General features: G+C 35.1%; 1 protein-coding gene across 1 annotated transcript; it reads left to right on the top strand.

The window, feature by feature from the left end:
* Window positions 1-1,613: 1,613 nt before the first annotated feature.
* Window positions 1,614-25,952, top strand: LOC134235715 (uncharacterized). The gene is made up of 4 exons (XM_062717865.1): window positions 1,614-1,654; window positions 10,630-10,680; window positions 21,703-22,194; window positions 23,312-25,952. The coding sequence occupies exons 2-4, from the start codon at window positions 10,641-10,643 to the stop codon at window positions 24,517-24,519; spliced, it is 1,740 nt and encodes a 579-aa protein (XP_062573849.1). The 5' UTR covers window positions 1,614-1,654; window positions 10,630-10,640; the 3' UTR covers window positions 24,520-25,952.
* Window positions 25,953-26,959: the final 1,007 nt, after the last annotated feature.

Below are 26,959 nucleotides of genomic sequence, written 5' to 3'. Positions count from 1 at the left end.
TGTAGTCTCGTCTTTTTCTACTTTGAGAACCAGATAAAACAAATTTGATAAGACCTCGAATTAAAACTTTAGTTAAAACAGAATTGCAACGTAACTACGACGTGACAATCAAAGTACCCCTTTTACATTTCATTTATCCTTATGTTAGTTTCGTTCAACCAAACGCTCAGCTGACTCCATAACCCCCTACGCGCTAAATGTCGGAGTTGACAGAGACAGACGCCATTTTGGATACGCTTCGAATTTTCAAAAGTTAATATCTAGAGTTTGGATGTATCAATTTATAAACAAATTATATATAAAGCCTAATTAGAAGGATTTCTATTAAACTTATTGAAATAATTCAAAAATATTGAAAAACAAAAAAGTTAAAAAATTCGACTTTTTAAATTTTCATCTGGAAACAACAGAAAGTACTGACGACGAACGAAAGGTCGCGTCCTGGATAGTGAATATCATGATCTATAATCCCTGAAAGTTTCACATTAATATCTTTTACCGTTCTTAAGATTAACCGCAGACAAAATGTCATTTTAAATTCAGGAAAAGGTCTGTAACTTGGCACCGGAAGCGAATTTCAAAAAAATCTCTCGGACAAAATAACTTCAGATTACAACACATTATTTCTGAGAATTTCGTGAAAATCCACCAAGTAGTCTTCGAGAAATCGCGTGCACAAAATTAGATGGTCAGAAAAATAATAATAATAAGAAACAATAGAATCGCTATAAGGTCTTCCGTGAAGACGGAAGACCTTAATAAGAAGCAATAGAATCACTATAAGGTCTTCCGTGAAGACGGAAGACCTTAATAAGAAACAATAGAATCACTATAAGGTCTTCCGTGAAGACGGAAGACCTTAATAATCTTAATCATCAGAATCAGTAGAAGGTCTTCCGTTGGAAACGGAAGACCTTAATTCATACATTTAAATGATGCTTACAAGCAATTATTATTAGTCCTAATTATTTTAATTGGTTTTGACCACATGGAACATTGGTCAAAAGCAAACCCTTCCTTTATAGAATTTAAAGTAGCTTTTAAAGTAAGGGTTGCATAAACTTCTAGACCAAATGTTACACTTTAATTTACAAATGTATATAATATACAGGATACTCAATGTTTTGTGGTTGCAAGGATATGAACTTCATTTCACAAGTGGGACAACAAGCTTAATTTTGATATTTCATTAGTGCAAAGTACAGTATCACAAAATTAATATGTTTTCCCAATGAATATTAAATGACAGTGTATCATAAATTTTCCTAGATATTTGCAGTTGTTCATTAAGCTATATTCATTGAGAAGAGGTCAGATGACTTGAAGCTGCAGTTTTGAAACATACAGTGTAGGAAATGAATAAAATTGATTTACTTAACACAAAGACATAGTTTGAATGTATAAAATTAGTGCATAATGCAAAAAATAAAACAAACTTGAGATTGCTCCAAAGACGGTTACATACAATCTCTAAGTCTATCCAAATACTTTATTTCCAAAAAGAATTGAGACACCAGTAGGATGTTTGTCTTCAAAGAATTTATATTAAATTGCAATTTGTTCATTAACTTTTCGGAATAAGGACTGATTTCTATTCTTTCTTACATAGATGAGGAGAATGGAGTAGAAGAGTTTGTAAATCCTTTACTTCCAGGTAAATATCTACCCTTAAGAGTAAAGATGAAGATTGGAAAAAAAATGTTTTTAATTTATGATAAAAAAGTTTTTAATGTGCAAAGATGACATTCAGAGCCATGTGATTTTTAGCTCACCTCAACGAAGTTGGGGGAGCTTATGTAATACCCTCGGCGTCAGCGTCAGCGTCCCAGGTTAAGTTTTTTGGAGCAGTTTTCTTTTTAAGTACTTCTATGTCCTATATTGATTAGACATGCATGAAAGATGCTTCTAATGTGTTTCACTGTACCAGTCAAAGTTTCAGATGCTGCAATTTCAGCAAAGGAATGACCAGGTTAATGTTTTTGGAGCAGGTTAACATTTTTGGTGCAGTTTTTGGTGTAGGTCTCATGTCCAAGGAACTATAAGCCCTATGTTGACCAAACTTGCATGGATGGTACATCTAAGGATGCACATAACCAGGCTTGCTTCGGATGCTGAATCTGACCTACATTTTCCGGTTGAGTGAACAGGTTAATGTTTTTGGTGCAGGTCTCATTTCCAAGTAACTATAAGCCCTATGTTGACCAAACTTGCATGGATGATACATCTATGGATGTACACTACCAGAATTGCTTCGGATGCTGAATCTGACCTACATTTTCTGGTTGAGTGAACAGGTTAATGTTTTTCCAAGTAACTATAAGCCCTATGTTGACCAAACTTGCATGGATGGTACATCTTAGGATGCATACTACCAGACTTGCTTCGGATGCTGAATCTGACCTACATTTTCTGGATGAGTGAACAGGTTAAAGTTTTTGGGGCAGGATTCATTTCCAAGTTACAATGAGCCTATAATGGCTAAACTTGCGTGGATGATACATCTTAGGATGCATACTACCAGACTTGCTTCGGATGCTGAATCTGACCTACATTTTCTGGATGAATGAACAGGTTCAAGTTTTTGATGCAGGATTCATTTCCAAGTAACTATGAGCTCTTTAATGACCAAACTTGCATGGATGATACATCTAAAGTTGCAGGGCTCTCACACCACTTTTTGGGACTGGAGACGGGGCCGTTAAAATTGGGAAAAGTTGGATAACCAAAATTCAATAAAAAAATCCTCAAATTTTGCTGTTCTAACATTTTGTCATCAATTTAACTGGTTTTGAATAAATAGTTAAACAGAACAAACATGGGTACGTAGGCTATTTATGAAAGTATGTTGATATTGCGGTTATCTGTCTTTCTGAGTGATAGTCGCTAGTCACATAGTCCCAAATTTCCTCGATCACATGGACAACTTTGCTTACCTATACTGCGCGACACTGAACATGCGGAAGCGTGGGTATATTTCTAGGTGCAGCTTACTAATGTTTAAATGAAATATCTATTTTTTAAACCAAAATGATGTTTTTTGTCGAAACTACATGACAAGATACTCTGCACTCATAGTTAGTACACATTTTTGTAAAAAACAATAACTTGGTTCCCCAGAACCAGTTTACAAATGCATTTGGCGTGAACTAATAAAATAGTAGTACGGTTTCACTTTCATTTGCAAGTGTGTTTTGTTTGGTTTCTTTTTGTGATTAAGTTTCATGGACTTTTATTTTTTAATATTTATATTTTCTTTGGAAATTGGGAAATTTACACCTTTCTTTTGGGAAAAAAGGTTCTTTTTTGCATTGGGAATGGGGCCGAATATCGGCCCCAGATTTAGAGAATCGAGAGCCCTGAGTTGCATTCTACCAGGCTGGCTTCAGATGCTGAATCTGAACTACATTTTTTTCTGGATGAATGAGGAGATTAAATTTTTAAGCAGGTTTCATTTCTAATTAATTATTAGCCCTATATTGTGCAAACTCGCATGGATGATACATCTTAGGATGCATACTAATGGACTTGCTCCGGATGCTGAATTCGACATACATTTACCAGATAATGGACCACGTAAAAAGTTATGGGTGCAGGTCTATCACCAAGAAACTATAAGGCTTAAATAAACCAAACTTGCCCAAATGATGCATCAAGGGATGAAAACTCTTAAACTTGCTTCAGATGCTGGATTTGATCACATTTTTGTGATGAAGAACTAGATTGAAGTTTTTATATAGGTCTATTTCAAAGTATCAGATCAAAATTTCATAAATGTTGCAGTTTTGGATGTACACTTTTTGTTGGGTAATTGTGTGACTTTGCCTTACTTAAAGGCAACATTCGTTGAGGTGAGCTCTGTAATCTCTGATTACCTATGTTTTTGTATGCTTATTAGGGATGTCAACGAGTACCCGGTTAACCGGGTACTCGATCGAACGTCCGAGTATCAAATACTAAAATCGGTACTCGGTTACTCGGATGTATATTTTTGAATATTTCTAAGTTTATTTATTAATGCATTAAACAATCTGTTTTAAAACGTAAAATACTCATTGCACTTGTACATACAGTAATTAGGGGTTCCTACTCCTCTAAATGACCGTTATCGCCCGTGGCAGTGTTTATACAGTAATTATCGTGACCAAGCACCTGTTACCTGGCTTTTCTCACCTTCGGCTATCTTCTACCCTTATTTTTTGATTTTCTTTAATTATTTGTTTTCACTGAACATCTTTTAAGGTCTGTTATGATTAAATAAATTAGGCAATTTTGTCATTTATCCGAGAAGCCTTAAATTCTCGGGAATAGAGACAGATGATATTACACGCGCGACTGTTGATATGGTTGTGTTTGATTACATGCCAATACATGTACAAATAGTTGACGGCAAAGGCTTCACAAAAATGATGTCCATCGTTGCACCAAACTACAAAATACCGTCCCGTGATACTATAAAATCTAGGATAGAAAAGTATACGAAAATCGTAAATCGGCTATGTTAGAACTTGGTCAAGTTCAAGTCAAACTGTACGACTGATATATACCTTGACGCCAAATGCAACAAAGAGTTACATTACAATTACGTAGTAGATTATTTTTTTTAAAACAAAAACACCATGAACCACTTTCGATTTTATTTCTTGTGTTTATTTGATAAATAAATTGAACTTAAATAAATTTCGTCGGGCACGAAGTTCTAATCATTGTTACAACAGAAATGCAACAATTTTTAGTGTAAACCTCCTATCTGAGCATGTGCATGTGGTTTTATTTCTACAAGTGTTTACAATGTTTTACATTCATCAATTTACTTGTTCATATTTATTTACACTTTTACCGAGTACCCGGGTACTCGATCGGAAAAACGTCCGAGTAACCGAGTATTAAAAATTGACCGATTTGACATCCCTAATGCTTATAAATGTTTAATAGTGTTTAAGTGTCATCTCTTACTTTTTAGCTCACCTGAGCCAAAAACTCAAGTGAGCTTTTCTGATCACATTTTGTCTTCTTCTTCTTCTTCTTCCATATGAGTTTACGCTAGCTAGAGCATTGTACTCGGACTGTCACACTCGACTGACAAGGCTAAAAACCCGATCAGGGCACTATGTAAGTCAATTCTCGAATTATCGCCATTCGATTCATTGCCATTTTCGCAATACCGCCATGATTTCCAAGAACGGTTCTCCTGCTATATAAAATCCTCTTTATAACGCCAAATTCGCATACCGCCATCCGCCACCCTGTTTTCACAACAAACATTCATTTTTAAGTGTCAATTATCTCGATATACCGCCACAGGTGCATGCGGTCAGTGAAGTGCGGCTAATTGGTTGACGCTATCCCTGTTGTAAAGCATGCAAAGTCAGACAAGGTACATGCAATTAAATAATTAAATAAGAGTGAAATAAACAAGAATTTTAATATGAACTGTTATAAAGATTTTGTTTTCTATTTAATAAAAATCATTTAGTCACGGCTTCGCCACGAAAGCGGTTGTTGTTAAAGTACGCCAAATACGATATTATTTTGATGATCTCTGCTAGAAACAATGCAAAGTTTGCTTGACAAATAATTATACGGTATAAATTGTGAATGTTTCATTAACACTGAATTTATTCAAGAAATAATTTTACGTACCGTCAGCAATATATCATGACGATCGACCCAGCATGTTTATTTTTCAATATCAGACGTACAGATTTATATGTATACACATGTACTTGTGTTTATTTTATTTCTGCACAGTTTGTTTTAACGAAATTGTACATAAAAAATTACTTGAAGAATTTTTAAATTTAGAAATATGTTTCATACATGTACATGTAATTATAAGATTGATTGATTGTATATTGTTTAACGTCCCTCTTGAGAATTTTTCACTCATATGGAGACGTCACCGTATGCCGGTGAAGGGCTTCAAATTTAGACCTATACTCGGCACTCAGGGCCATTGAGCAGTGAGGGTTCTTTATCGTGCCAGCGCCTACCGTGACACGGGACCTACGTTTTTAAGGTCATATCCGAAAGACCCGTGACTTTCACTTCTGATGCCGAGCGCTTGGCGAAGGAACAGTCGCTACCTATTTTTACGTCTTAGGTTTGACGCGGCGCCGGGAACGAGAATCGAACCCGGGCCTCCCGATCACGAAGCGAACGCTCTACCACTAGGCTACCGTGAACGGTGTGTAATTATAAGAATAGAAATGCTAAATGGTATTTCTAAGGACGGTAACTCTTCTTCTTGTTTCCTAAAAGATTGGAAATTCAATTCATCGCCAAATTCGTTATACCTCCATGATTTCTAAATTACAAAAGGTGGCGGTTTATCGAGAATTAACTGTACAATAAAAAGTTAAAAACTGGCACACTTAGTTGGTGTTTGTGGGCTGCTGGCACCTCGTATATGAGTCCAGCTGTGTCCGGAAGGACTCTAATGTTGGTGCTGAGGCAACTACAGATGGTAAGTTGTTCCAGTCTAGGATTGTCCTCCGAAAGAAGGAATATCGATGTGCATCAATCCGGGTGTGTGGTAGACGGTACGTGTAGCTGCCTCTAGTCCTTCTATCACTGGATGTCAGGTACATATCTGCAGGAATAGCCACCAAGGCATGCTCGATTTTGTAGAGCAGGATGAGTCTTATCTTCATTCTTCTTGTTTGTAATGGTTCCAAGTGTAGATCTTGAAGCATCTGGGTAGCACTGCCAGGTTGGTAATCGTGGTAGTTTTTGGTGGCAAAACGTGCTGCTCTTCTTTGCACTTTCTCAAGCTGTTGGACTTGCTTGGAGTTCCAGGGATCCCATGCCGCACAGGCATATTCTAGGATTGGACGAACTAGTCCCTGGTATAATGCAGATCTTGCAGATGTCTGACATCCCCTCATATTCCGCCTGATGTCCTGTGTCTACAGAAGATTGGAAAATGGATGTTAATATTGGTGCAAATTGATCAGCGTGGTCATGTAGTAGCTTAGCTGGTATCTCGTCAGGGCCAGTAGCTTTGTTGACTTTGATGTTTTTCAGGAGGGTGTAGACTCCATTTTGTGACACTTTTATACGATGCTTGTCTGGGTAGGGGCTGGGACCCTTGTCTGGCATGCTACTGGTATTTTTATTGGTATACACAGAGTGGAATTGGTTGTTGAGTATCTCTGCCTTGGATTCCTTGTCACTGTATAGCAAACCATCAGCCTTTTTAAGAGGTGCAGTACCTTGTGAGTCCTGTCTTTTACCCTTGAAATAAGACCAGAATCTTTTTGGATTGCTGTGGAGGTCGCTGCAGAAGATCTCATCAATATAGCTGTCGTGAGCCCTTCTAAATTCCCTCTGAGCTATTGCCTTCAAGTGCCAATACCCAGTCCAGTCCTCTGGGTTTTGGGTGGATCTGGCCTTATAGTAAGCCTTTTGTTTACCTCGGATCAGGCGCTGGACTGAAGAGTTGATCCATGGCTGGGAGTGCCTACTCCTACTCAGTTTGGTTGGTACATGCTTCTGTATCATGTCTGTAACATAGTTCTTAAACTGGGTCCATGAAACATTGATGTCATTATTTATCACTGATTCGGTTGCCAGGTTCTTCAAGCTTTCCTGGATTGCTTGTGTGTCCGCTCTCTTCCATAGGAAAATTTTCCTCTGACCTGGTTTGGCTAAGGTAGGCGTAATAAGTGTGTCCATCATAACAATGTCATGGTCACTTTTGCCCAATGCTGGCAGAGGTTTGCACTTCTCTACCAGGGAAAAGTGGGAGACAAAGAAGAGGTCAAGTGTTTTGTCATCTCTTATTGGAAAATCCACAATCTGATCCAAGGCTAGGTCATCCTGCATGTTGCAGTACTGGTCAGTTACTCTTGTTGGGACCGATCGACCAGTAATTTGTCGAGATGTCCACTTTATATCAGGAAGATTGAAGTCTCATCCAAGTATGAAGTAAGAACTCTTGTGTTTATTCCGAATTTTAGTGATGATATCGTTGATTAGAGAGAATGTATAATCATCATCAACCCTGTTTGGTGGCCTGTATGCAGCACTGATGATTGCTGATTTGCTGTTAAGGAGGTCAACCTTGATGCTGATCATCTCAGCTTCTTTCCCACAGTGTACTGCAGAGCTGGTAAGATTCTTTCTGACAGCTATCAACACACCACCATGCGGATCTGAAGGCCTATCCTGTCTGTATACTTGGTACTCACATGGAATAAACTCAGATGAGGCCATGTCAGCTGTTAACCAAGTCTCTGTTCCAAGAATAATATCTGGATTAGCTGAATCTATCAATGTCTCTAGGTCTGCAACTTTGTTTTTAATACTCTGAAAGTTTACATTAATAATACGCAAGTCCAGCTGATAGAGGTGTTTGCAAGGGTTTCATATCTAGATAATGACATACCCATGCATGATGAGTGGAACCACTGATCACAGTTGTCACATGTGATTGCCTTTTGTCCCCATCGACAAGCCTTTTTACATATACCACAAGGATATTTAATTGATCTTGGGCCTGGGTTTGTCTCTATACCACTGATAATAAGCATGATCGTAATGCTGTGATGTTTAGCTTTAAAGTCAGGCATTGAGTAATGATTACTTTTACAGTCCATTATCCAAAAGTAGTATGCTGTGTTGGAGGAAATTCAGGTGGTGGGTACACAACTGATGTAACCTATTTGCTCACCTACCAGGCATGGGTTGGTGTTGTTCCCATCTCTGGATCTGTGCATCAACAGTGTTAATTGCAGTAGCAAAACCAACAGGATAGTGTAAAGGAGATTTAAGTTTGTTCCAATGAAGGGCCATGCCCTCATTAAAGGGGAGATAATTGGGAATTAATGAAAATTTGGTGACATGTTTTAAAAATCTTCTTCTCAAGAACCACTGTGCCAGGAAAGATGAAACTTATGGGGAAACATCCTCAGGTAGTGTGTAGATTTAAGTTTATTCGAATTATGACCCCAGGGATAGGGCGGGGCCACAATGGCCGACCAAAGTTTTACATAGAAATATATAGGAAAATTCTTTTAAAATCTTCTTCTCAAGAATAACAAAGCCATGATAGATCATATTTATATGGAAGCATCCTCAGGTAGTGTAGATTCAAATTTGTTCAAATCATGACGCCTGGGGATAGGGCGGGGCCAAAATTGCAGACCAAAGTTTTGTATAGAAATATGTAGGAAAATTCTTTTAATATCTTCTTCTCAAGAAAAACAAAGCCATAATTGATCATATTTATATGGAAGCATCCTCAGATAGTGTAGATTCAAGTTTGTTCAAATCATGATGCCAACGGGTAGGGCGGAGCCACAATGGCCAACCAAAGTTTTACATAGAAATATACAGGAAAATTCTTTTAAAATCTTCTCAAGAATAACAAAGCCATAATAGATCATATTTATATGGAAGCATCCTCAGGTAGTGTAGATTCAAATTTGTTCAAATCATGATGCCAACGGGTAGGGCGGAGCCACAATGGCCAACCAAAGTTTTACATAGAAATATACAGGAAAATTCTTTTAAAATCTTCTCAAGAATAACAAAGCCATAATAGATCATATTTATATGGAAGCATCCTCAGGTAGTGTAGATTCAAATTTGTTCAAATCATGATGCCTGGGGGTAGGGCGGGGCCAAAATGGCCGACCAAAGTTTTACATAGAAATATATAGGAAAATTCTTTTTAAATCTTCTCAAGAATTGCAAAGCCATTATTGATCATATCTATATGAAAGCACCCTCAGGTAGTGTAGATTCAAATTTGTTCAAATCATGACCCCCGGGGGTACGAAGGGGCCAAAATGGCCGACCAAAGTTTTACATAGGAAAATTCTTTTAAAATCTTCTCAAGAATTGGAAATCCATAATTGATCATATTTATATGGATGCATCCTCAGGTAGTGTAGATTCAAATTTGTTCAAATCATGACCCCAGGGGGTAGGGCGGGGACAAAATGGCGGCTCAAATGTTTACGTAGAATTATATAGGAAAATTCTTTTAAAATCTTCTCAAGAATAACAAAGCAGTAATTGATCATATTTATATGGAAGCATCCTCAGGTAGTGTAGATTAAAGTTTGTTCAAATCATGACGCCCGGGGGTAGGGCGGAGCCACAATGGCCGACCAAAGTTTTACATAGAAATATATAGGAAAATTCTTTTAAAATCTTTTTCTCAAGAATTGCAAAGCCATAATTGATCATATTTATATGGAAGCATCCTCAGGTTGTGTAGATTCAAGTTTGTTTAAATCATGACCCCCGGGGGGTAGGGCAGAACCACAATGGCCAATCAAAGTTTTACATAGTCATATATAGGAAATTTTTTAAAAAAATCATTTTCTCAAGAATAGCAAAGCCATGATTGGTCATGGGACTACTTTTGGATTTAAACTTTTCAATTTCAAACATTTCTACTTTTTCCTAGCCACAGTGCTCAGGTGAGCAATGTGCCCATGGGCCTCTTGTTTTATGCATAGATTTGTATAAGAACAAAGTTTTAAAGGTATAACAATGACAAGTTTGAGCCCTCAATCAATTTAGGTAATGGTATAGATAAAAGAAATATTCCAAAAGAAGACATTAATTATTAAATTATTAATAATTACTTTGTAAAACCTACTGTGTATCTTTATTTAGGGAATAATCCGATGTATGCTTCAATTAACAAGGAGAAGTCAAAGAAGAAAGGTAAAAACTAGATACATGTATATTTGGAGTGTATTTGCACTTTATAAATGTTAATTGATTAGAGAAGTAGTTCAATTACAGACTGTATGTAAAGTATTTTATTCTAACTTAGATAAAGGAAACGATACAAATGGCAAAACAGCTGATGATTCAAATGAATTGAATGAGGGTAAATTTGCTGACCTAAAAATTAAAATTGCTTACTTTTAATTACAGTATTGAGAAATACCTTAAAGTTTTATTTACGGTGGAATGCCACACCAACTTTTTATTTTATAGATCTTTGAGTCATCCTTTTTAAACAATTGTTTCAGCACTGAAAGGCCGATATTAGCTCTTAATTATTTTATATGAATTTTTTTTGTATTTTTTTAAAGAAAATGAAAAAATTATTTACATCTAAAAAAGTTGTTTTCGAGTTAAAAGTTTGCTGTAAATGAATGCATCATATGAATATCTAATAAAATATGTTAAGAAAGGCAGGTTAGACTTTTTATTTTTTTTTTATAAAAAATTTTTTATGAAAATAAACCACTTTATTTGTAAATATTTTTTAAACCTATGGTTAAAGACACCATAAAACTAGTCACAACTGAGACAGCATGTTTGTCAATCATTTTAAAAAGAAATTGAAACGAAATTGAGAAATTTTAGAGAAATTAATTTTTTTTTTATATTTGCTCCTAACCCGATCAAAATTAAACTGATCCCCATCAAAATTGACACAAAATGAATAAAGTGCTAATTTATTGCCTCTTCATGTATTTACAATGAAGAAATCTATTTTATTGTCAAGTTCAATAATGTTTTAACCCTTATTACACCCAATCAGACTAGTGTTCTTAGGGAAATGTTATTTATTTCCAATAATTGTACAATTATGGTTGGGATCGGTTTAATTTTGATCGCGATTGGCCAAAATTTAAAAAAAAAATCAATTTCTTTAAAATTTGGCTATTTTGTTTCAATTTCTTTTAAAAATATGATTAATGAACATGTTCTTCCCAGTTGTGACTGGTTTTAAGAAGATTTTAACCACAAGTTTAAAAAATATTCACAAATTATGTGTTTTATTTTCATACTGTACACTGTATACAGGGTTATTTTCGCCCCGTCTTATTTTCGCCCTTTCAGTCTTGCAAACAATTCTGCTCCGTTTTAAATTCGCCCATGCACTGTTTTGTTTAACAAATTATACTGTGTTCTTTTAATTCGCCCCGTTTTAAATTCGCCCACCTGTTAGTAGGGTGAAAGGGGCGAAAATTTCCCTGTATACAGTAAATATTTTTTTATTTAAAAAATTTTAATATCTATAAGGCTTTTCTTTACATATTTTATGTGATACATTCATTTACAGCAAAACTTTTACAAGAAAGCATCTAATTTGGATGTAAATAATTTTTATTTTCTTTGAAAAAATACAAAAAAATTCATGTAAAACAATTAAGAGCTATAATGTCGGCCTTTCAATGCTGGAACCATTGTTTAAAAAGGTTGACTCAGAGATCTATAAAATAAAAAGTTGGTCTGGCATTCCTCCTTAACTAACTTTAATTGCTGATAAAATAAAATGTCTGTTGAAACAAAGGTTAAGTGCTTTTCTGCTTTATTTTCTCTGCATCATTTCACTGCTTACAGCTTTACTTTTTAAATCCTTTTCGTAATCAACTCTGAAATTATTTGCTTATTATGGATTATACATAAAATGTACACAAAAAGATGCTTTAAGGGATATATATTTCTACAGAATATTTCTTGTACCACTGATCTGTAACGTTATACTTTATAATAATCACTTAGAAAAACTCACCATATACCGGTACTTGAAAGTAAAGGTGAGGGAGGGGGAAGAGATAAAAAAAATATCAAGTTATCTGAAAAACTCCACCATTAAATGAGGAAGGAAATATTTTTCAAAGTAATGAAAATCCTAGTTCAATGGGGGGGGGGGGGGGGGCTTCTTTCAGTGTGTAAGGGAGTATGGGATAATATTTTCCAATTTTAGACAAATCATCACTAACTAAGTAATCAAAAATCGCAGAAGTTAGCACTTTTGAAAAATTATTATATTTCTGAATAGAAAAAGACAATATGATATCCTAGTATCTATAGAATGGGGGAGATCGAGGGAGTAGGACTCAGAGAAAAAGTTAATTTTCTAAAACGTAGTATCCATTATCCTGATCGTGACAAGGAGCAAACGGTGGATGTTCATCACGACCGGTTGGCAGGGGATGCTAACTCCTCCATGGCACCTGATCCCAACCATGAAGTTTTGGAGGGCCGTGTTTGCTCTGCTCCTACTTTGTTTTGTTTTATGGACTTTTTATCTTGTATACCGTTCATTATCTCTATATATTTCATCCTACAAAGCAATTTTAGTTGGATTATTTTAGAAGATAGGGTTGGGGAGAGGTTTAATTTCATTTGATCCTACGGTCATGCGCAACATTGGCGTACCAAAACAAAAAGTTTGACAAGCAAAAAAAAGGGGGGATTTTTGTCCATTGTCCAAACACGAAAAGAAAATCTAAATCCTATTTTGGGGGGGGGGGGATCGAACTTCTTTCACTATCATTTTTTTTTACAAACTCTAGCACTTACCATTTTTTGACCCAAACTGTGACGTGCCTTTTGAAAGTGGGGGGGGGGGGGGAGCTAAACCTACGCTCCAGTGTTCCAGTGTTCAATACCCATTTGTCTTTCAACTACTAAAATTTTTACATTCACTGTTTTTCTATTAAGCCAACTGAAAAATTGATTTGAATACCATTTTCATGTATACTCACGCGTAGAAAAATACACGGAGAAAACTGCGCTAACTTGACATCGCAATAATGCAACAGAGACGTTAGTAAAAGTATAACGATATAGGGTAGCGGGAAATTCAAATATTGAGTATATTTTTGTGCTTCCAAACATGTAAAATATAAATATAAGGAATGTTTTTGAGTTTAGTGTGAATTATTGGTGTTTGAATCACACAGACTTGCTCGTAGGCATATTTTTCATGAAGTGCTAGCACGCTTCATGAAGTATGTCTACGTGACAAGTCTGTGTGATTCACACACCAATAACTCACACAAAACTTATAAACATTCCTTAATTAAACATCTACTATTGAAATAATAAAGAATAGGGTCAATTTATTTAAACAACAAACTTCTTCGGTTGTTAGTCAAGCATAAATGGGTTTAGTTATTTTTCTGCAATAGCTGCACGTAATACATGTACCCAACATAGAGAGACAAACATTTTATGTTTATATTTGTACAAATAATCATCAAAATTATGATGAGGTAGACTTCATACGATATTATCGATATGTACGTCATTAAAGGAACTCAAAATAACTGGACAGGTGCTTTGCTTAGCAGTATTTACTGATTGATAAACGACAATGGGTTTCTTTAGAAATTAAGGAGAACGTATTCAGTGGTTTTAAAATATTTAATATTAGCAAGGATAAGTGTAAGTATGAGAAAGAAAAAGTCTTAGAATTGTTAGCTCTTCTGAGCCAAAGGCTCAAAGAGCTAATGCTATGGCCATTTGTGCGGTGTGCGTCGTGCGGTGTGCAGTGTGCATTAACTTTTTAGAAAATGGGCCATAACTCAAGAACGCCTTGGCCAATCAGTGTCAAATTTGTCACAGGGTATCCTTGGCCCAAGGGCTACCATTTATACTAAAATAAGGGTTGGGACCCTTAAACAAAGGGAGATAATCAGGAAAACAAAACCAAAAGTACTGGTTTCTAAAAAATCTTCTTCTCCAGAACCACCAGGCAGATTTTCACCAAACTTACATACAAGGATCAGGATATGTTGAAGATTAAAAATTGTTCAAGGCATGACCCTGGGGCAAAGGGCGTGGTCTCAAGGTCACTTCAAAGTTGACCTAAATTTACAATTGATAAAAACGTTTATATTTTGCTTACTATAAAGACTAGGATTATCAAATCTTGTAAGCTGATGCATCTTAAGACTTCACATCATGTTAACACAAAAGTAGGTCATGGTGACCTACTTTTTAGCTCACCTCAACGAAGTTGGGGGAGCTTATGTGATACCCTCGGCGTCGGTGTCGGCGTCGGCCTCCCGGGTTAAGGTTAAGTTTTTTGGAGCATTTTTCTTTTTAAGTATTTCTATGTCCTATATTGATTAGACGTGCATGGAAGATGTTTCTAGTCTGTTTCATTGTACCAGTCAAAGTTTCAGATGCTGCAATTTCAGCAAAGGAATGACCAGGTTAATGTTTATGGAGCAGGTTAACATTTTTGGTGCAGTTTTTGGTGTAGGTCTCATTTCCGAGTAACTATAAGCCCTATGTTGACCAAACTTGCATGGATGGTACATCGTAGGATGTATACTTAGTCTACCAGACTTGCTTCGGATGCTGAATCTGACCTACATTTTCCGGTTGAGTGAATAGGTTAAAGTTTTTGGTGCAGGTTTCATTTCGAAGATACTACGAGCCCTATAATGACCAAACTTGCATGGATGCTACATCTTAGGGTGCATTCTACTAGACTTGCTTCGGATGCTGAATCTGACCTACATTTTCCGGTGGAGTGAACAGGTTAAAGTTTTAGGTGCAGGTTTCATTTCCAAGGTACTATGAACCCTATAATGACTAAACTTGCATGGATGGTACATCTTATGATGCATACTACCAGACTTGCTTCGGATGCTGAATCTGACCTACATTTTCTGGATGAGTAAACAGGTTAAAGTTTATGGTGCAGGATTCATTTCCAAGTAACTTTGAGCTCTATAATGACCAAACTTACATGGATGGTACATCTAAGGGTGCATTCTACTAGGCTGGCTTCAGAAGCTGAATCTGACCTACATTTTCAGGATTAGTGAAAAGGTTAGTTTTTTATACAGGTTTCATTTCCAAGTAACTTTGAGCTCTATGTTGAACAAACTTGCATGGATGATACATCTTAGGGTGCACACTAATGGACTTGCTTCAGATGCTGAATTTGACATACATTTTCCAGATAATAGACCTCGTAAAAGTTATGGGTGTAGGTCTATCACAAAGAAACTATAAGGCTTTTATAAACCAAAGTTGCACAAATGATACATCAAGGGATGAAAACTCTCAATCTTGCTTCAGATGCTGGATTTTAATTACATTTTCATGATGTGCTGGATTTTAATTACATTTTCATGATAAAGAACAAGTTTGAAGTTTATAGGTCTATTCCAAAGTATCAAAATAAAAATTTGCTTTAATTTTGCATTTTTGGATGTACACTTTTTGTTGGTTAATTGTGTGACTTAATTTGCCTTACTTAAAGACAACATTCGTTGAGGTGAGCTCTGTAATCTCTGATTACCTATGTTTTAATTTTGCGGACATTTGTTTTCAAATTGATTTGAAGGCATATTTTGGACACTTTAAGGCTTATGATCATCAAACTTTGTTAGTTGATGCATCTTGGGTCCTTGAACAACGTCAACTTAAAAGTAGGTCACCTTGACCTACTTTTTGAACTTGATGACTTATCCTTTTTAAAACATTTAATCCAATTATTGCAGACACTGAGAGGGTTAGAATCATCAAATCTTGTAAATTGCTGCATTTTGGGACCTTAAAACATATTTATGAAAAAGAAGGTCACTGTGACCTACTTTTTGAATTTTGCAGGCATATGTTTTCATATTGTTTAAAAAGCATATTTTGATTACCTTCAGACCCACGATCATCAAACTTGGTCAGCAGATGCATCTTGGGACTTAGAAAAATGTTGACTAAAATGTAGGTCACGGTGACCTACTTTTGACATTTTATGGCTTTATTTAAGTATCTACGGTATTTATTGGCTAAGAATCATCAAACTTTGTGAGTTGATGCATCTTGGGTTTTCAGAGAGTGACGACCAAAAAGTAGGTCACGGTGACCTACTTTTGACATTTTATAGCTTTATTTAAGTATCTTAGGTATTAATAAGCTTAGAATCATCAAACTTTGTGAGTTGATGCATCTTGGGTTTTCAGAGAGTGTCGACCAAAAAGTAGGTCACGGTGACCTACTTTTGACATTTTATAGCTTTATTTAAGTATCTTAGGTATTAATAAGCTTAGAATCATCAAACTTTGTGGGTTGATGCATCTTGGGTTTTCGGAGAGTGATGACCAAAAAGTAGGTCATGGTGACCTACTTTTGACATTTTATGGCTTTATTTAAGGATCTCTGGTACTTATTGGCTTAGAATCATCAAACTTTGTCAGTTGATGCATCTTGGGTTTTCAGAGAATGTCAACCAAAAAGTAGGTCATGGTCACCTACTTTTGAATATCTCAGGTACTTATTAGCTGAGAATCATCAAACTTTGTCAGTTGATGTATTTTGGGCTTTCGAAAATCGCCTACTAAAAATTAGGTCACAGTGACCTACTTTTAACATTTTATGGCTATAATTAAGTATCTCCAGTACTTATTGGTTTGGAATAATCAAACTTTGTCAGTTGATACATTTTGGTTTTTCCAAGAATGTAGGTCAAGGTGACTTACTTTTGAATATCTCACATACTTATTGGCTAAGAATCTTCAATCTTTTTCTATTAATGCATCTTGAGTCCTCAGAAAACTTCAATCTTTAAGTAGGTCATTGTGGCCTACTTATGTTTTTTTTTTTTATAGCTTTATTAAAATATCTTCAGTTATAATTGGCTAAGAATCATCAAACTTTGATAGTTTAATATACATTTTATTCACAGAAATGGATTGAACAGCAAGTACATGTAAACATTGAAAAAAATGTATGAAGAGTAGATTATCAATTGGTACATATTTAGAATTAATTCAGAGAAAGAGAGAGAGAGAGAGAGAGAGAGAGAGAGAGAGAGAGAGAGAGAGTAAAACAAAGGAATAGAAAAAAATAATTTAACAAATGAACAGGAAAAATTTGTCAGTTGATGCAACTTGGCTCTTAGAATACTTAGGGTTAGAGGCTTCAAATAGAAGTGATAGGTTGTACAATTTATCAGAAGAGCGATTCAAGGCCCTTGGGCCTCTTGTTTTTAATTCTAATGATAAATCATTGGTCATAATTTAGCACAATTTACAGTTATTACATTTATCCATGCTTTACCACAAACATGGCCCTTTACATGTACTCAAAGCTTTTGCTTAAGAAGTTTTCAAAGGCAGCAATGCTTAAAACCTTTTTAAAAATCTTAAACAGGGTTTGCTTTTAATGTAGAACCTATTTCGGAAAAGTCTTTGTCACAAGATTTTCAAACTTTTCAAAATGATAAATTAGCAATTGCTTATCAATCAGTCAAAAGCACATCACATGTTTCCTTGTTATTACATGTAGTGCAGCTTGTGAAACATGAAATGGTAATTACATACTGCGACAATTTATTTTCAGTCATTTTAAGGGGTACTTGTCATAAATAGAATATGAAAAATCTCAAAAATACTTTATTAAACATCGTCGGTCGTCGACTTTATCAACGTAACAGTAGTAAACAGTATTTCTCAATAATAAATTTTGTTTTATTCCTTGACATAAAAGATAAGTCCACATTTAAGAAAAAATAGGCAAATGAACTCTATTATTTTTAGTCAATTTTCCACCCTAAATTTGTCAATATTTTTCAGAAGTCTTTGTCAGAATGTTTTCAATCTTTCATATGATGAAGAACATACCCAAATGATTACAAAAAGTGAATAAAGTATTTACCTTTCCCCTCAAACTAACGAGAAGTAGATTATTTACCGATGTTACATTTTTTGACCTTTTTGCACTTAAACAGGATTTAATTAATAAATGACTTTTTGGGGTTACTTTAAGATTTACATAGTTATTTTTTATTAAAAATTGTCTTTTTCTTTTTAAACAGATCATATTTGATAGAAAATTTGTAAACAAACACCAACCATATTAATTGAAAATAATAAATACATAATGAACAAATAACTATGAAAAGGCATGCATTTCATGAAAGACATCAAACAATTATACACAATATCCAACTCATCTTTGACTCAATACACATTTACCAAGATGTTAGTGATACTCTTTAGTTGGCAACTTAAGATTTAATTTTCAGGATTTTTGCATTCCCTCAAAATAGTAGCATATCATTCACAAGTTACGACAGTGTAATTTCATTACATAAGATTTGTTCACTTAAAATAGATCAAGAATGTAGTAAATGATAGGTGCCTACAGGTTTCTCTAATTTTAGAAATGTGTTAAGTCATATAGCTTTATAATTAAAAATATATAAATTGATTAAAGGTATTAAGAGTATTTTAGCATGATTTTTAAAATGAATTCCATGAATTTGAAATTTGCTTTACTAATTTCTATTGAAGCTGTGAAGTACAGGAAAAAGTAACATTAAAATGATTATGACATCATAATGGTTCTAACACAGACTAAACACGTGATGTCATACGACGTAGGTTCTACGTTAAATATTAGATTTATTGACTTCCGACTTTTTTGTCTATTTTAATTAATGACGTTTTTTCCATTGTACTTAACTTAAAAATCATTTCACAATAACCTTACATTATTAGACTACAATTTAGAAGCCTCAGTAAAGGACTTTATTTCTTCAATTTTAAAAAAGTATCACACAATTTAAAATCAAAAGAAAAAATTGGGGTTTATATGCTTTTAGGCACTACTATATGTTTTATTTGACTTTTTTGCACTGACATTGTGTCTCAAACAAATATCAGCTTTTCCTCCCATGTTTGAAAGAGAATAGAGTTTCAAAAATTATTCCTATGAAGCCATTTTTTTTACCTGGGGCAGGTACTCTAAGTTCCACTGGAATAATGACCATTCCAAAGTCATTGTGTCCATCAGTAGTTTACAGACTAGATATAAGGCATAAACGTTTATTTTAAGCTCTTCTGAGCCAAAGGCTCAAAGAGCTAATGCTATGGCCATTTGTGCGGTGTGCGTCGTGCGGTGTGCGTTAACTTTTTAGAATATTGGCCATAACTCAAGAACCCTTGGCCAATTATTGTCAAATTTGTCACAGGGTATCCTTGGCCCAAGGGCTACCATTTATACTAAAACTAGGGGTGGGATCTTAAAACAAGGGGAGATAATGAGGAAAATAAAACCAAAAGTACTGGTTGCTAAAAAATCTTCTTCTCAAGGACCATCGGGCAGATTTTCACCAAACTTACATACAAGGTTCAGGATATGTTGAAGATTAAAAATTTTTCAAGGCATGACCCTGGGGCAAAGGGCGTGGTCTCAAGGTCACTTCAAAGTTGACCAAAATTTACTTTTAATAAAAACGTTGATATTTTGCTTACTACAAAGACTAGGATCATCAAATCTTGTAAGTTGATGCATCTAAGGACTTCACATCATGTTAACACAAAAGTAGGTCACAGTGACCTACTTTTTAAATTTTACGGGCTTTTGTTTTCATATTGATATGGAGGCATATTTTGGACACTTTAAGGCCTATGATCATAAAACTTTGTCAGTTGGTGCATCTTGGGTCCACAAACAACAACTTAAAAGTAGGTCATTGTGACCTACTTTTTGAATTTTATGGCTAATCTATTCTAAAACATTTAATCCCATTATTTCAGACACTGAGAAGTTTAGAATCACCAAATCTTGTAAGCTGATGCATCTAGAGGCCTTAAAACATATTTATCAAAAAGTAGGTCACTGTGACCTACTTTTTGAACTTTGCAGGCATTTGTTTTCAAATTGTTTAAAAGGCATATTTTGAATACTATTAGACCTATGATCATCAAATTTTGTCAGTTGATGCATCATTGGTCTTCAGAAAATGTCGACCAGAAAGTAGGTCACTGTAATCAACTTTCGACATTTTATGGCTAGATTTAAGTATCTCTGGTACTAATTGGCTTAGAATCATTAAAATTTGTCAGTTGATGCATCTTGGGTTTTCAGAGATTAACGACCAAAAAGTAGGTCATGGTGACCTACTTTTGACATTTTATGGCTATATTTTAGTATCTCAGGTACTTATTGGCTTAGAATCATCAAACTTTGTCATTTGATGCATCTTAGGTTTTCGGAGCATGTTGATCAAAAAGTAGGTCACGGTGACCCACTTTTGAATATCTCAGGTACTGATTGACTTAGAATCATCAAACTTTGTCAGTAGATGCATCTTGGGTTTTCAGAGAATGTCAACTAAAAAGTAGGTCAAAAAGTAAGTCATAGTGACCTACTTTTGTCATTTTATGGCTATATTTAGGTATTTGAGTTCTTAATGGTTAAAAATCATCAAACTTTGTTATTTGATGCATCTTGGGTTCTTGGAGAATGATGATCAAAATATAGGTCAAGGTGACGTACTTGTGACATTTATGGCTATATTTAAGTATTCTAGGGTACTAATATTGGCTTAGAATTATCAAACTTTGTCAGTTTATGCACCTTGGGTTTTTTGGAGAATGTTGACCAATAAGTAGGTCACTGTGACCCACATTTGAATATCTCAAGTACTTATTGGCTTAGAATCATCAATCTTTGTCAATTAATGCATCTTGTGTCCTCAGAAAATTTTAATCAAAAAGTAGGTCACCATGACCTACTTATAGTATTTTATAGTTACATTTAAATATCTTCAGCCCTAACTGGCTAAGAATCATCAAACTTTGTCAGTTGATGCATCTTGGGTCTTAGGATAGATTGTATAATTTATCAGAAGAGCGATTCAAGGCCCTTGGGCCTCTTGTTAAGTCACACTATGAGAGCAATCAAGCTACATTAATTAGTAATAGAGGTAATGGAATACTAGTATGTACATATAAATGTGTTTTGGAAAGTTAGACCTTTGATATAAATTTGTCATTGTGTTATATCCAAGTAATTAAAAATTTAAAAGATTATTTCCTTTCATATACTTGTATCTTGTACAGTTGATAACATTTACATGTGCATGCATACTTAAGTACAATGTATCTTAAATTGTGTTTCGGTGTTAAAATCAAAATAATTTTAAACAAAATTGAAATGCTTCTTAAAAATCATTGATTCAATATTTTACAGAGGAAATGAAATTGAAAATAAGAAAGCTAAACATTCTGCAGAGGTACTTGGTTCACATCTTAAGCAGAGAGATAAAGGCTAAGGATTTAAAGGAAAAATCAATCATTCACTCTAAATCCCTTGGAGAACATTTCACAGAACCGGTTCTACAGGATCTTTACAGTGTTGAGAAGTCTGATGATTGCAATAGGCTGGACATGTCCTTGGTATTTGCTTTGCTTAGAAACTTCTGTGTAAATATCAAACCACCAACGAGAGGGTGGGACTATGAACCTCCAGAAGATGAAGAGACAGTTGGAGCTGACATTGAGAGGATCCGATCTATGTGGAATAAATACTGTGATAATAATTATGACTTTCAGAATTTAGACGATGTCTTTAATAGAATGAAGAATAAATACGGAACTTTAGCTGTTCAGAATGATCCAGAATTACAAAATAAAGCACAAGATGAGATGGAAGGTTTTACAGATTTAAAAGAAAAAATACAGAGTGAGTACAAAATGAAGACAATTTATTTTAGCTCAAAATATCATAGGCGCTCCCCATGTAATTCTGTAAATGACGTATGATAAGTATATATAGGTCTACCCCTCTATACTATAAAATATCCAAGGCCTGCAACTGGGCGCCATTGTGGATTTCGCCTGGGACCTCTGACTGACTTACTTTAAGGGTTTCTGGGGTATACTGGGCTGGTTATCAGCATCGGGTACTGTAATTTATTGAAATAAAATATTTGCAAACTTTTATCCAGCACCATTCCGTTGCTTTCTCTTGTTTTCAAACATTTCTCTATTACACCGTCACACTTAGCTGATCTCGGCCGGAAGAAGTCGATTTCGTCGATTTTCAACAACTCGTACGAAAATAACTTTCGGAAGTTTGACAATATTTAGTGGGGAAAGTACATAGGCGCTTGGTTTCAGGATGGTGTATGTTGTGTATTATGTGTTTTTTGGTTTGTCTGAATACCCTCATTAAATAAAAATGAAAACTCGCTGAAATTAGCACATATGACATTTTTAAAACGTGCTAATTTCAGCGAGTTTTCATTTTTATTTAATGAGGGTATTCAGACAAACCAAAAAACACATAATACACAACATACACCATCCTGAAACCAATATGTACTTTCCCCACTAAATATTGTCAAACTTCCGAAAGTTATTTTCGTACGAGTTGTTGAAAATCGACGAAATCGACTTCTTCCGGCCGAGATCAGCTAAGTGTGACGGTGTAATAGAGAAATGTTTGAAAACAAGAGAAAGCAACGGAATGGTGCTGGATAAAAGTTTGCAAATATTTTATTTCAATAAATTACAGTACCCGATGCTGATAACCAGCCCAGTATACCCCAGAAACCCTTAAAGTAAGTCAGTCAGAGGTCCCAGGCGAAATCCACAATGGCGCCCAGTTCAGGCCTTGGATATTTTATAGTATAGAGGGGTAGACCTATATATACTTATCATACGTCATTTACAGAATTACATGGGGAGCGCCTATGCAAAATATTGCATCACAAAATTTTGACGCTTTGACATTTAAACTTGCTTATGGTGATGAGGAAATGCTGTGGTTTATTTGTAGCATTTTATATTGTACCTAGGTATTAAGCTGAATCCAGACTGCACTGTTGAGAAAGGCATTGTGATAACTGGAGGGTTAAAGTTAGCTCTTGACTCTCTTGAAGCGGGAAATATCGTAATTTGTAAAGGAGCCATAGGATGTGGTAAAACTCATGCTTTAAAAGCAATCCAGAACAAATATGAAGAGAAAGGATGGAAAGTAAGATGGATGGAGGAAAAATTTCTTCCTCTAGAAGAAAATATGCAAAGTGAAACAATGGTGATTTGTGACAATCTTTTTGGAAGTTATGGTTGTAATACCTTTTCCTTAAGTGGAATATCAAGTATTGAAAATTTACTTGAGAGTATGCGGGAAAAATCAAGGGGTTTTAAAGTTGCTTTTGGAATACACCAACATGTATTTGATGAAGTCAAGAGAAATCATAATCTAAAACTCCTTCAAAATAAAAACCTGACTGTTGATTTAGACAAGCTAACAAAATCAGAAATGCTGCTAATTTTGAAAGAACAACAAAAAGAGGGTCACTGTAAAACAGATTCCAATTGCTGGTTTAAGGATGTTGACCTCACACTTGTGATTGATAAACTCAGAGAAAATCAGGGGCATATAGGAAACCCGTTTCTCAGTTTGATGTACTGCCATCATCATGATTTATTTTCTGATGCAGCTTTCACCAAAAACCCTATACAGTCATTAACACAACGTTTTCAGAAAATGCGAGACGGTTCAGTTGACTATCCCAGTCTTGTTTACTTGATGTGTGTTATAAAGCACAAACATGGGGATGAGTTAACTTCCTGGGCAGGTACAGTTGACGCATTTTTAACCAAAGATGCTTTTCAAAATGTGGCAAAAATGTCTGGATTCGTCCGAGTTGAAAATGGTGTTGAAAAACTTAGTCATGAGGTCTTGACAATAGCTTTATTCAAAGCAGCCGCTTCTGTAGAGGAAGTTTTCTTACCAGTTGTTCAGCATTGCGAAATAGAAATCTTACTACAACTGATACGACCTAATGAATATAGCAATATCAATACGGAATTTACCTACAGTTTTGCTTATCCACAGGCAAACAAGACTCAAGTTAGAAACATTGGCAAACGTTTAGTTAAAAGATTTGCAGATGCCTTCAAGGCAGACTGGGACAATATGAAGCACCCTCTGAAAGATCATGCCTTTTTCAAAGAGAAATTTGAGCGTTATTTATCTAATGACCCAAGAGAAAAATAAAATTTCTACATGGAGACTCCGATGATAAAACGTTGACTTTGAGTAAGGCTAAGCTAAGATCAGGATGGAATAAATTAAGCACGGTAGATTTAAAATGAAACGAGGTGCACATACATGTATACATGCCATGGGATTGTGTGTAGGTGCTCTTATTTATCAATTTAATTTGTCCTTCCTTTCGTCTGTCAAATTTCCTTTTCCTGTAGCATATTATCTCCTTGTTGGCATCACAGTGCTCTAATTCCAACCAAACAGTATCCATATATAGAGTGTCTTTGGGTCGACGGGGTGAAGTAACATTTAACCAATTTTCGTACCTTAATCAAAGGTCAAGGTTGATAAAATCTGTGTAAAATTCTTGTCTGGTATGTATTTTCCCCGCTGGCCAAGTCAGGCTCAGACTTTAAAGTCCATGTTCTGTTTATGCTTTCTCTCCAGTTTGACAAGTTGGACTCATACTTCACTCACGGAGTGTGAGTAGTGATTAATCATTATTTTCTAGATTTGATATAGGTCAAGATCGTAAATGTCTGTTAAAAATTATGTCATTAGCATGTTTCTTTCCTCTAGATGTTGACCTTGTCAGACTTTGTCAGACTTTCACTTACCCATTTGAGTCCCAAGTGAGTAGAAAATACCAGTGACCCTAAACAAATTTTCTAGATTTTCAGCTTCAATTTTCTCAGGACATGTGCTTAGTAAGGAAAGGTCACGCGTCGCCGTCTACTTGTTTATTTAAAACTGAAGCCGTTCGCCTACCATCCCAATTATAGCTGATTGAATCTAAGCTGAGGGAAAGCGTGCAGAAATTCCATGCTTTAGGGCGCATACGCAAATTCATAAAAAGAATGCAATATAAAAAAGAATGTGAGTGAAGGATTAAAAAGATATTTGAAATCATTACATTCATTTTAACAAACCAAATATACCAGTACCCGGATTCATAATATTAGACTGCATTATCTATAGTTAGCTCCCTGAAATGTCAGATTTATTCGAATCTCGTGAAATTTGGATTATAAGGTTTAAGTGCAGAATGGAAACAAGGTGTCTAATTTTTAAAGTACACGTTTCAATCTTTTCATAAAATCTACAACAGTTATGAAATTTTTCAACTCATAAACTTACTGCAATTATCCCGTATTTCAAGACATTCGCTCGCTCCGTGATTGGAAGGTCTCTGCCGCAGATGACCTAAGTCAATAAAAAAACTGGGCAGCAAAAGTTTCAAATTACTTCGCATAATTAATTACTGTATTTGACCTTTCTGCACTCACAAATTGTGGATTTTCTTGCATTGAAAATTTAAAAAGCAAGAAAATTATTTTAAAGTCTTAAACTTTTGCAGAATTTAAACAGATAGGTTAAAGTTTTTTAAAATATCAGTATTCAGAAAGGAACATCAAACGTGGGGGTATATGATGTAAATTTTTACTTAAAATGTGTCAATTTTATGTTAAATTTGGCATATTTTAAATTAGTGAATGATCATAATTATTATTGTATAATTTTCAAACTGAATGTATAATTTTAAAATTGTTTTATTTTCTGACACATATTTTGGGTTTCCCACACCAGAACATGGACACTCCCATTATATTCATATTGGAAGCGGGGGTATCATTTAGTGAGCTCATTGTCACAGTACCTCTAGTTTCTTTTAGTTATTTTATCTATGATACTTATTACTCATGGCAATAACTTTTCCTAATACTCATCTATAATGAAAAAATGTGTTAAAACTAGAGGTACTGTGAGCGATGAGCTCACTAAATGATACCCCCCCCCCCGCCTCCATATAGTTATAATTGCAAAGTCCATGTTTTGCTGAGGCTGGGAAACCCAAATATGTGTTGGATCAAAAAGTAAAATAGGAGGTGCACAATGGCAATATGTAATAAAGATTCTGTGAAAGTTTTATCAAATTTCATTCAGTGGTATGAGAGGAGTTGCGGATAAGAGATTGGTACCCCAAAGCATAACAGACGGAAGGACGGACGGACGTACAGACGGACGGAATTAGCGATTACTATATACCCTCCCGCTTTTCAAGCGGGGGAGGGGGGGGGGTATAAAAATAAACATGAACATTAGTTACTTGTAGTCTCATATTGTGTTAGAAAATAACAGGTTGCTTTTTGTTTACTTATATGATTTTTATTTGATGAATAAATCTTCCCTACAACTAAAAATGTATAACTGAATTTAACCGACCGTGACATTCAAAGAGAGGTCTCTTGGACACATGTAGAACACAGTCGAGGTTGTTTTGTCAGAGGTGGTCAAGAAGCCTTTACCCCCCACCCACCCCCCCCCTCCCCTTTGAAGTCGCCAAGAAATGGTAAAATATTGATGACTTAGCGAAATTAAACGATCAACAGTTACGTTCTATCATAAGCTGTATTCCTGAAACTATCACTGTCTTTGCTAATTCTGCAAA

The sequence above is a fragment of the Saccostrea cucullata genome, unplaced genomic scaffold (assembly GCF_032062105.1).
Source record: "Saccostrea cucullata isolate Sc308-1 unplaced genomic scaffold, CSIRO_AGI_Scuc_v1 ctg3574, whole genome shotgun sequence".
Taxonomy (NCBI): domain Eukaryota; kingdom Metazoa; phylum Mollusca; class Bivalvia; order Ostreida; family Ostreidae; genus Saccostrea; species Saccostrea cuccullata.
The sequence above is the reverse complement of the archived record's forward strand: the minus strand, read 5'-3'. Positions and strand labels throughout refer to the sequence as shown.

Coding starts and splice junctions, on each gene's coding strand:
- LOC134235715 (XM_062717865.1), top strand. CDS start 10,641: ATGTATGCTTCAATTAACAAGGAGAAGTCAAAGAAGAAAG. Junction 10,681..21,702: donor GGAGAAGTCAAAGAAGAAAG/GTAAAAACTAGA, acceptor AATATTTTACAG/AGGAAATGAAATTGAAAATA. Junction 22,195..23,311: donor TTTAAAAGAAAAAATACAGA/GTGAGTACAAAA, acceptor TATTGTACCTAG/GTATTAAGCTGAATCCAGAC.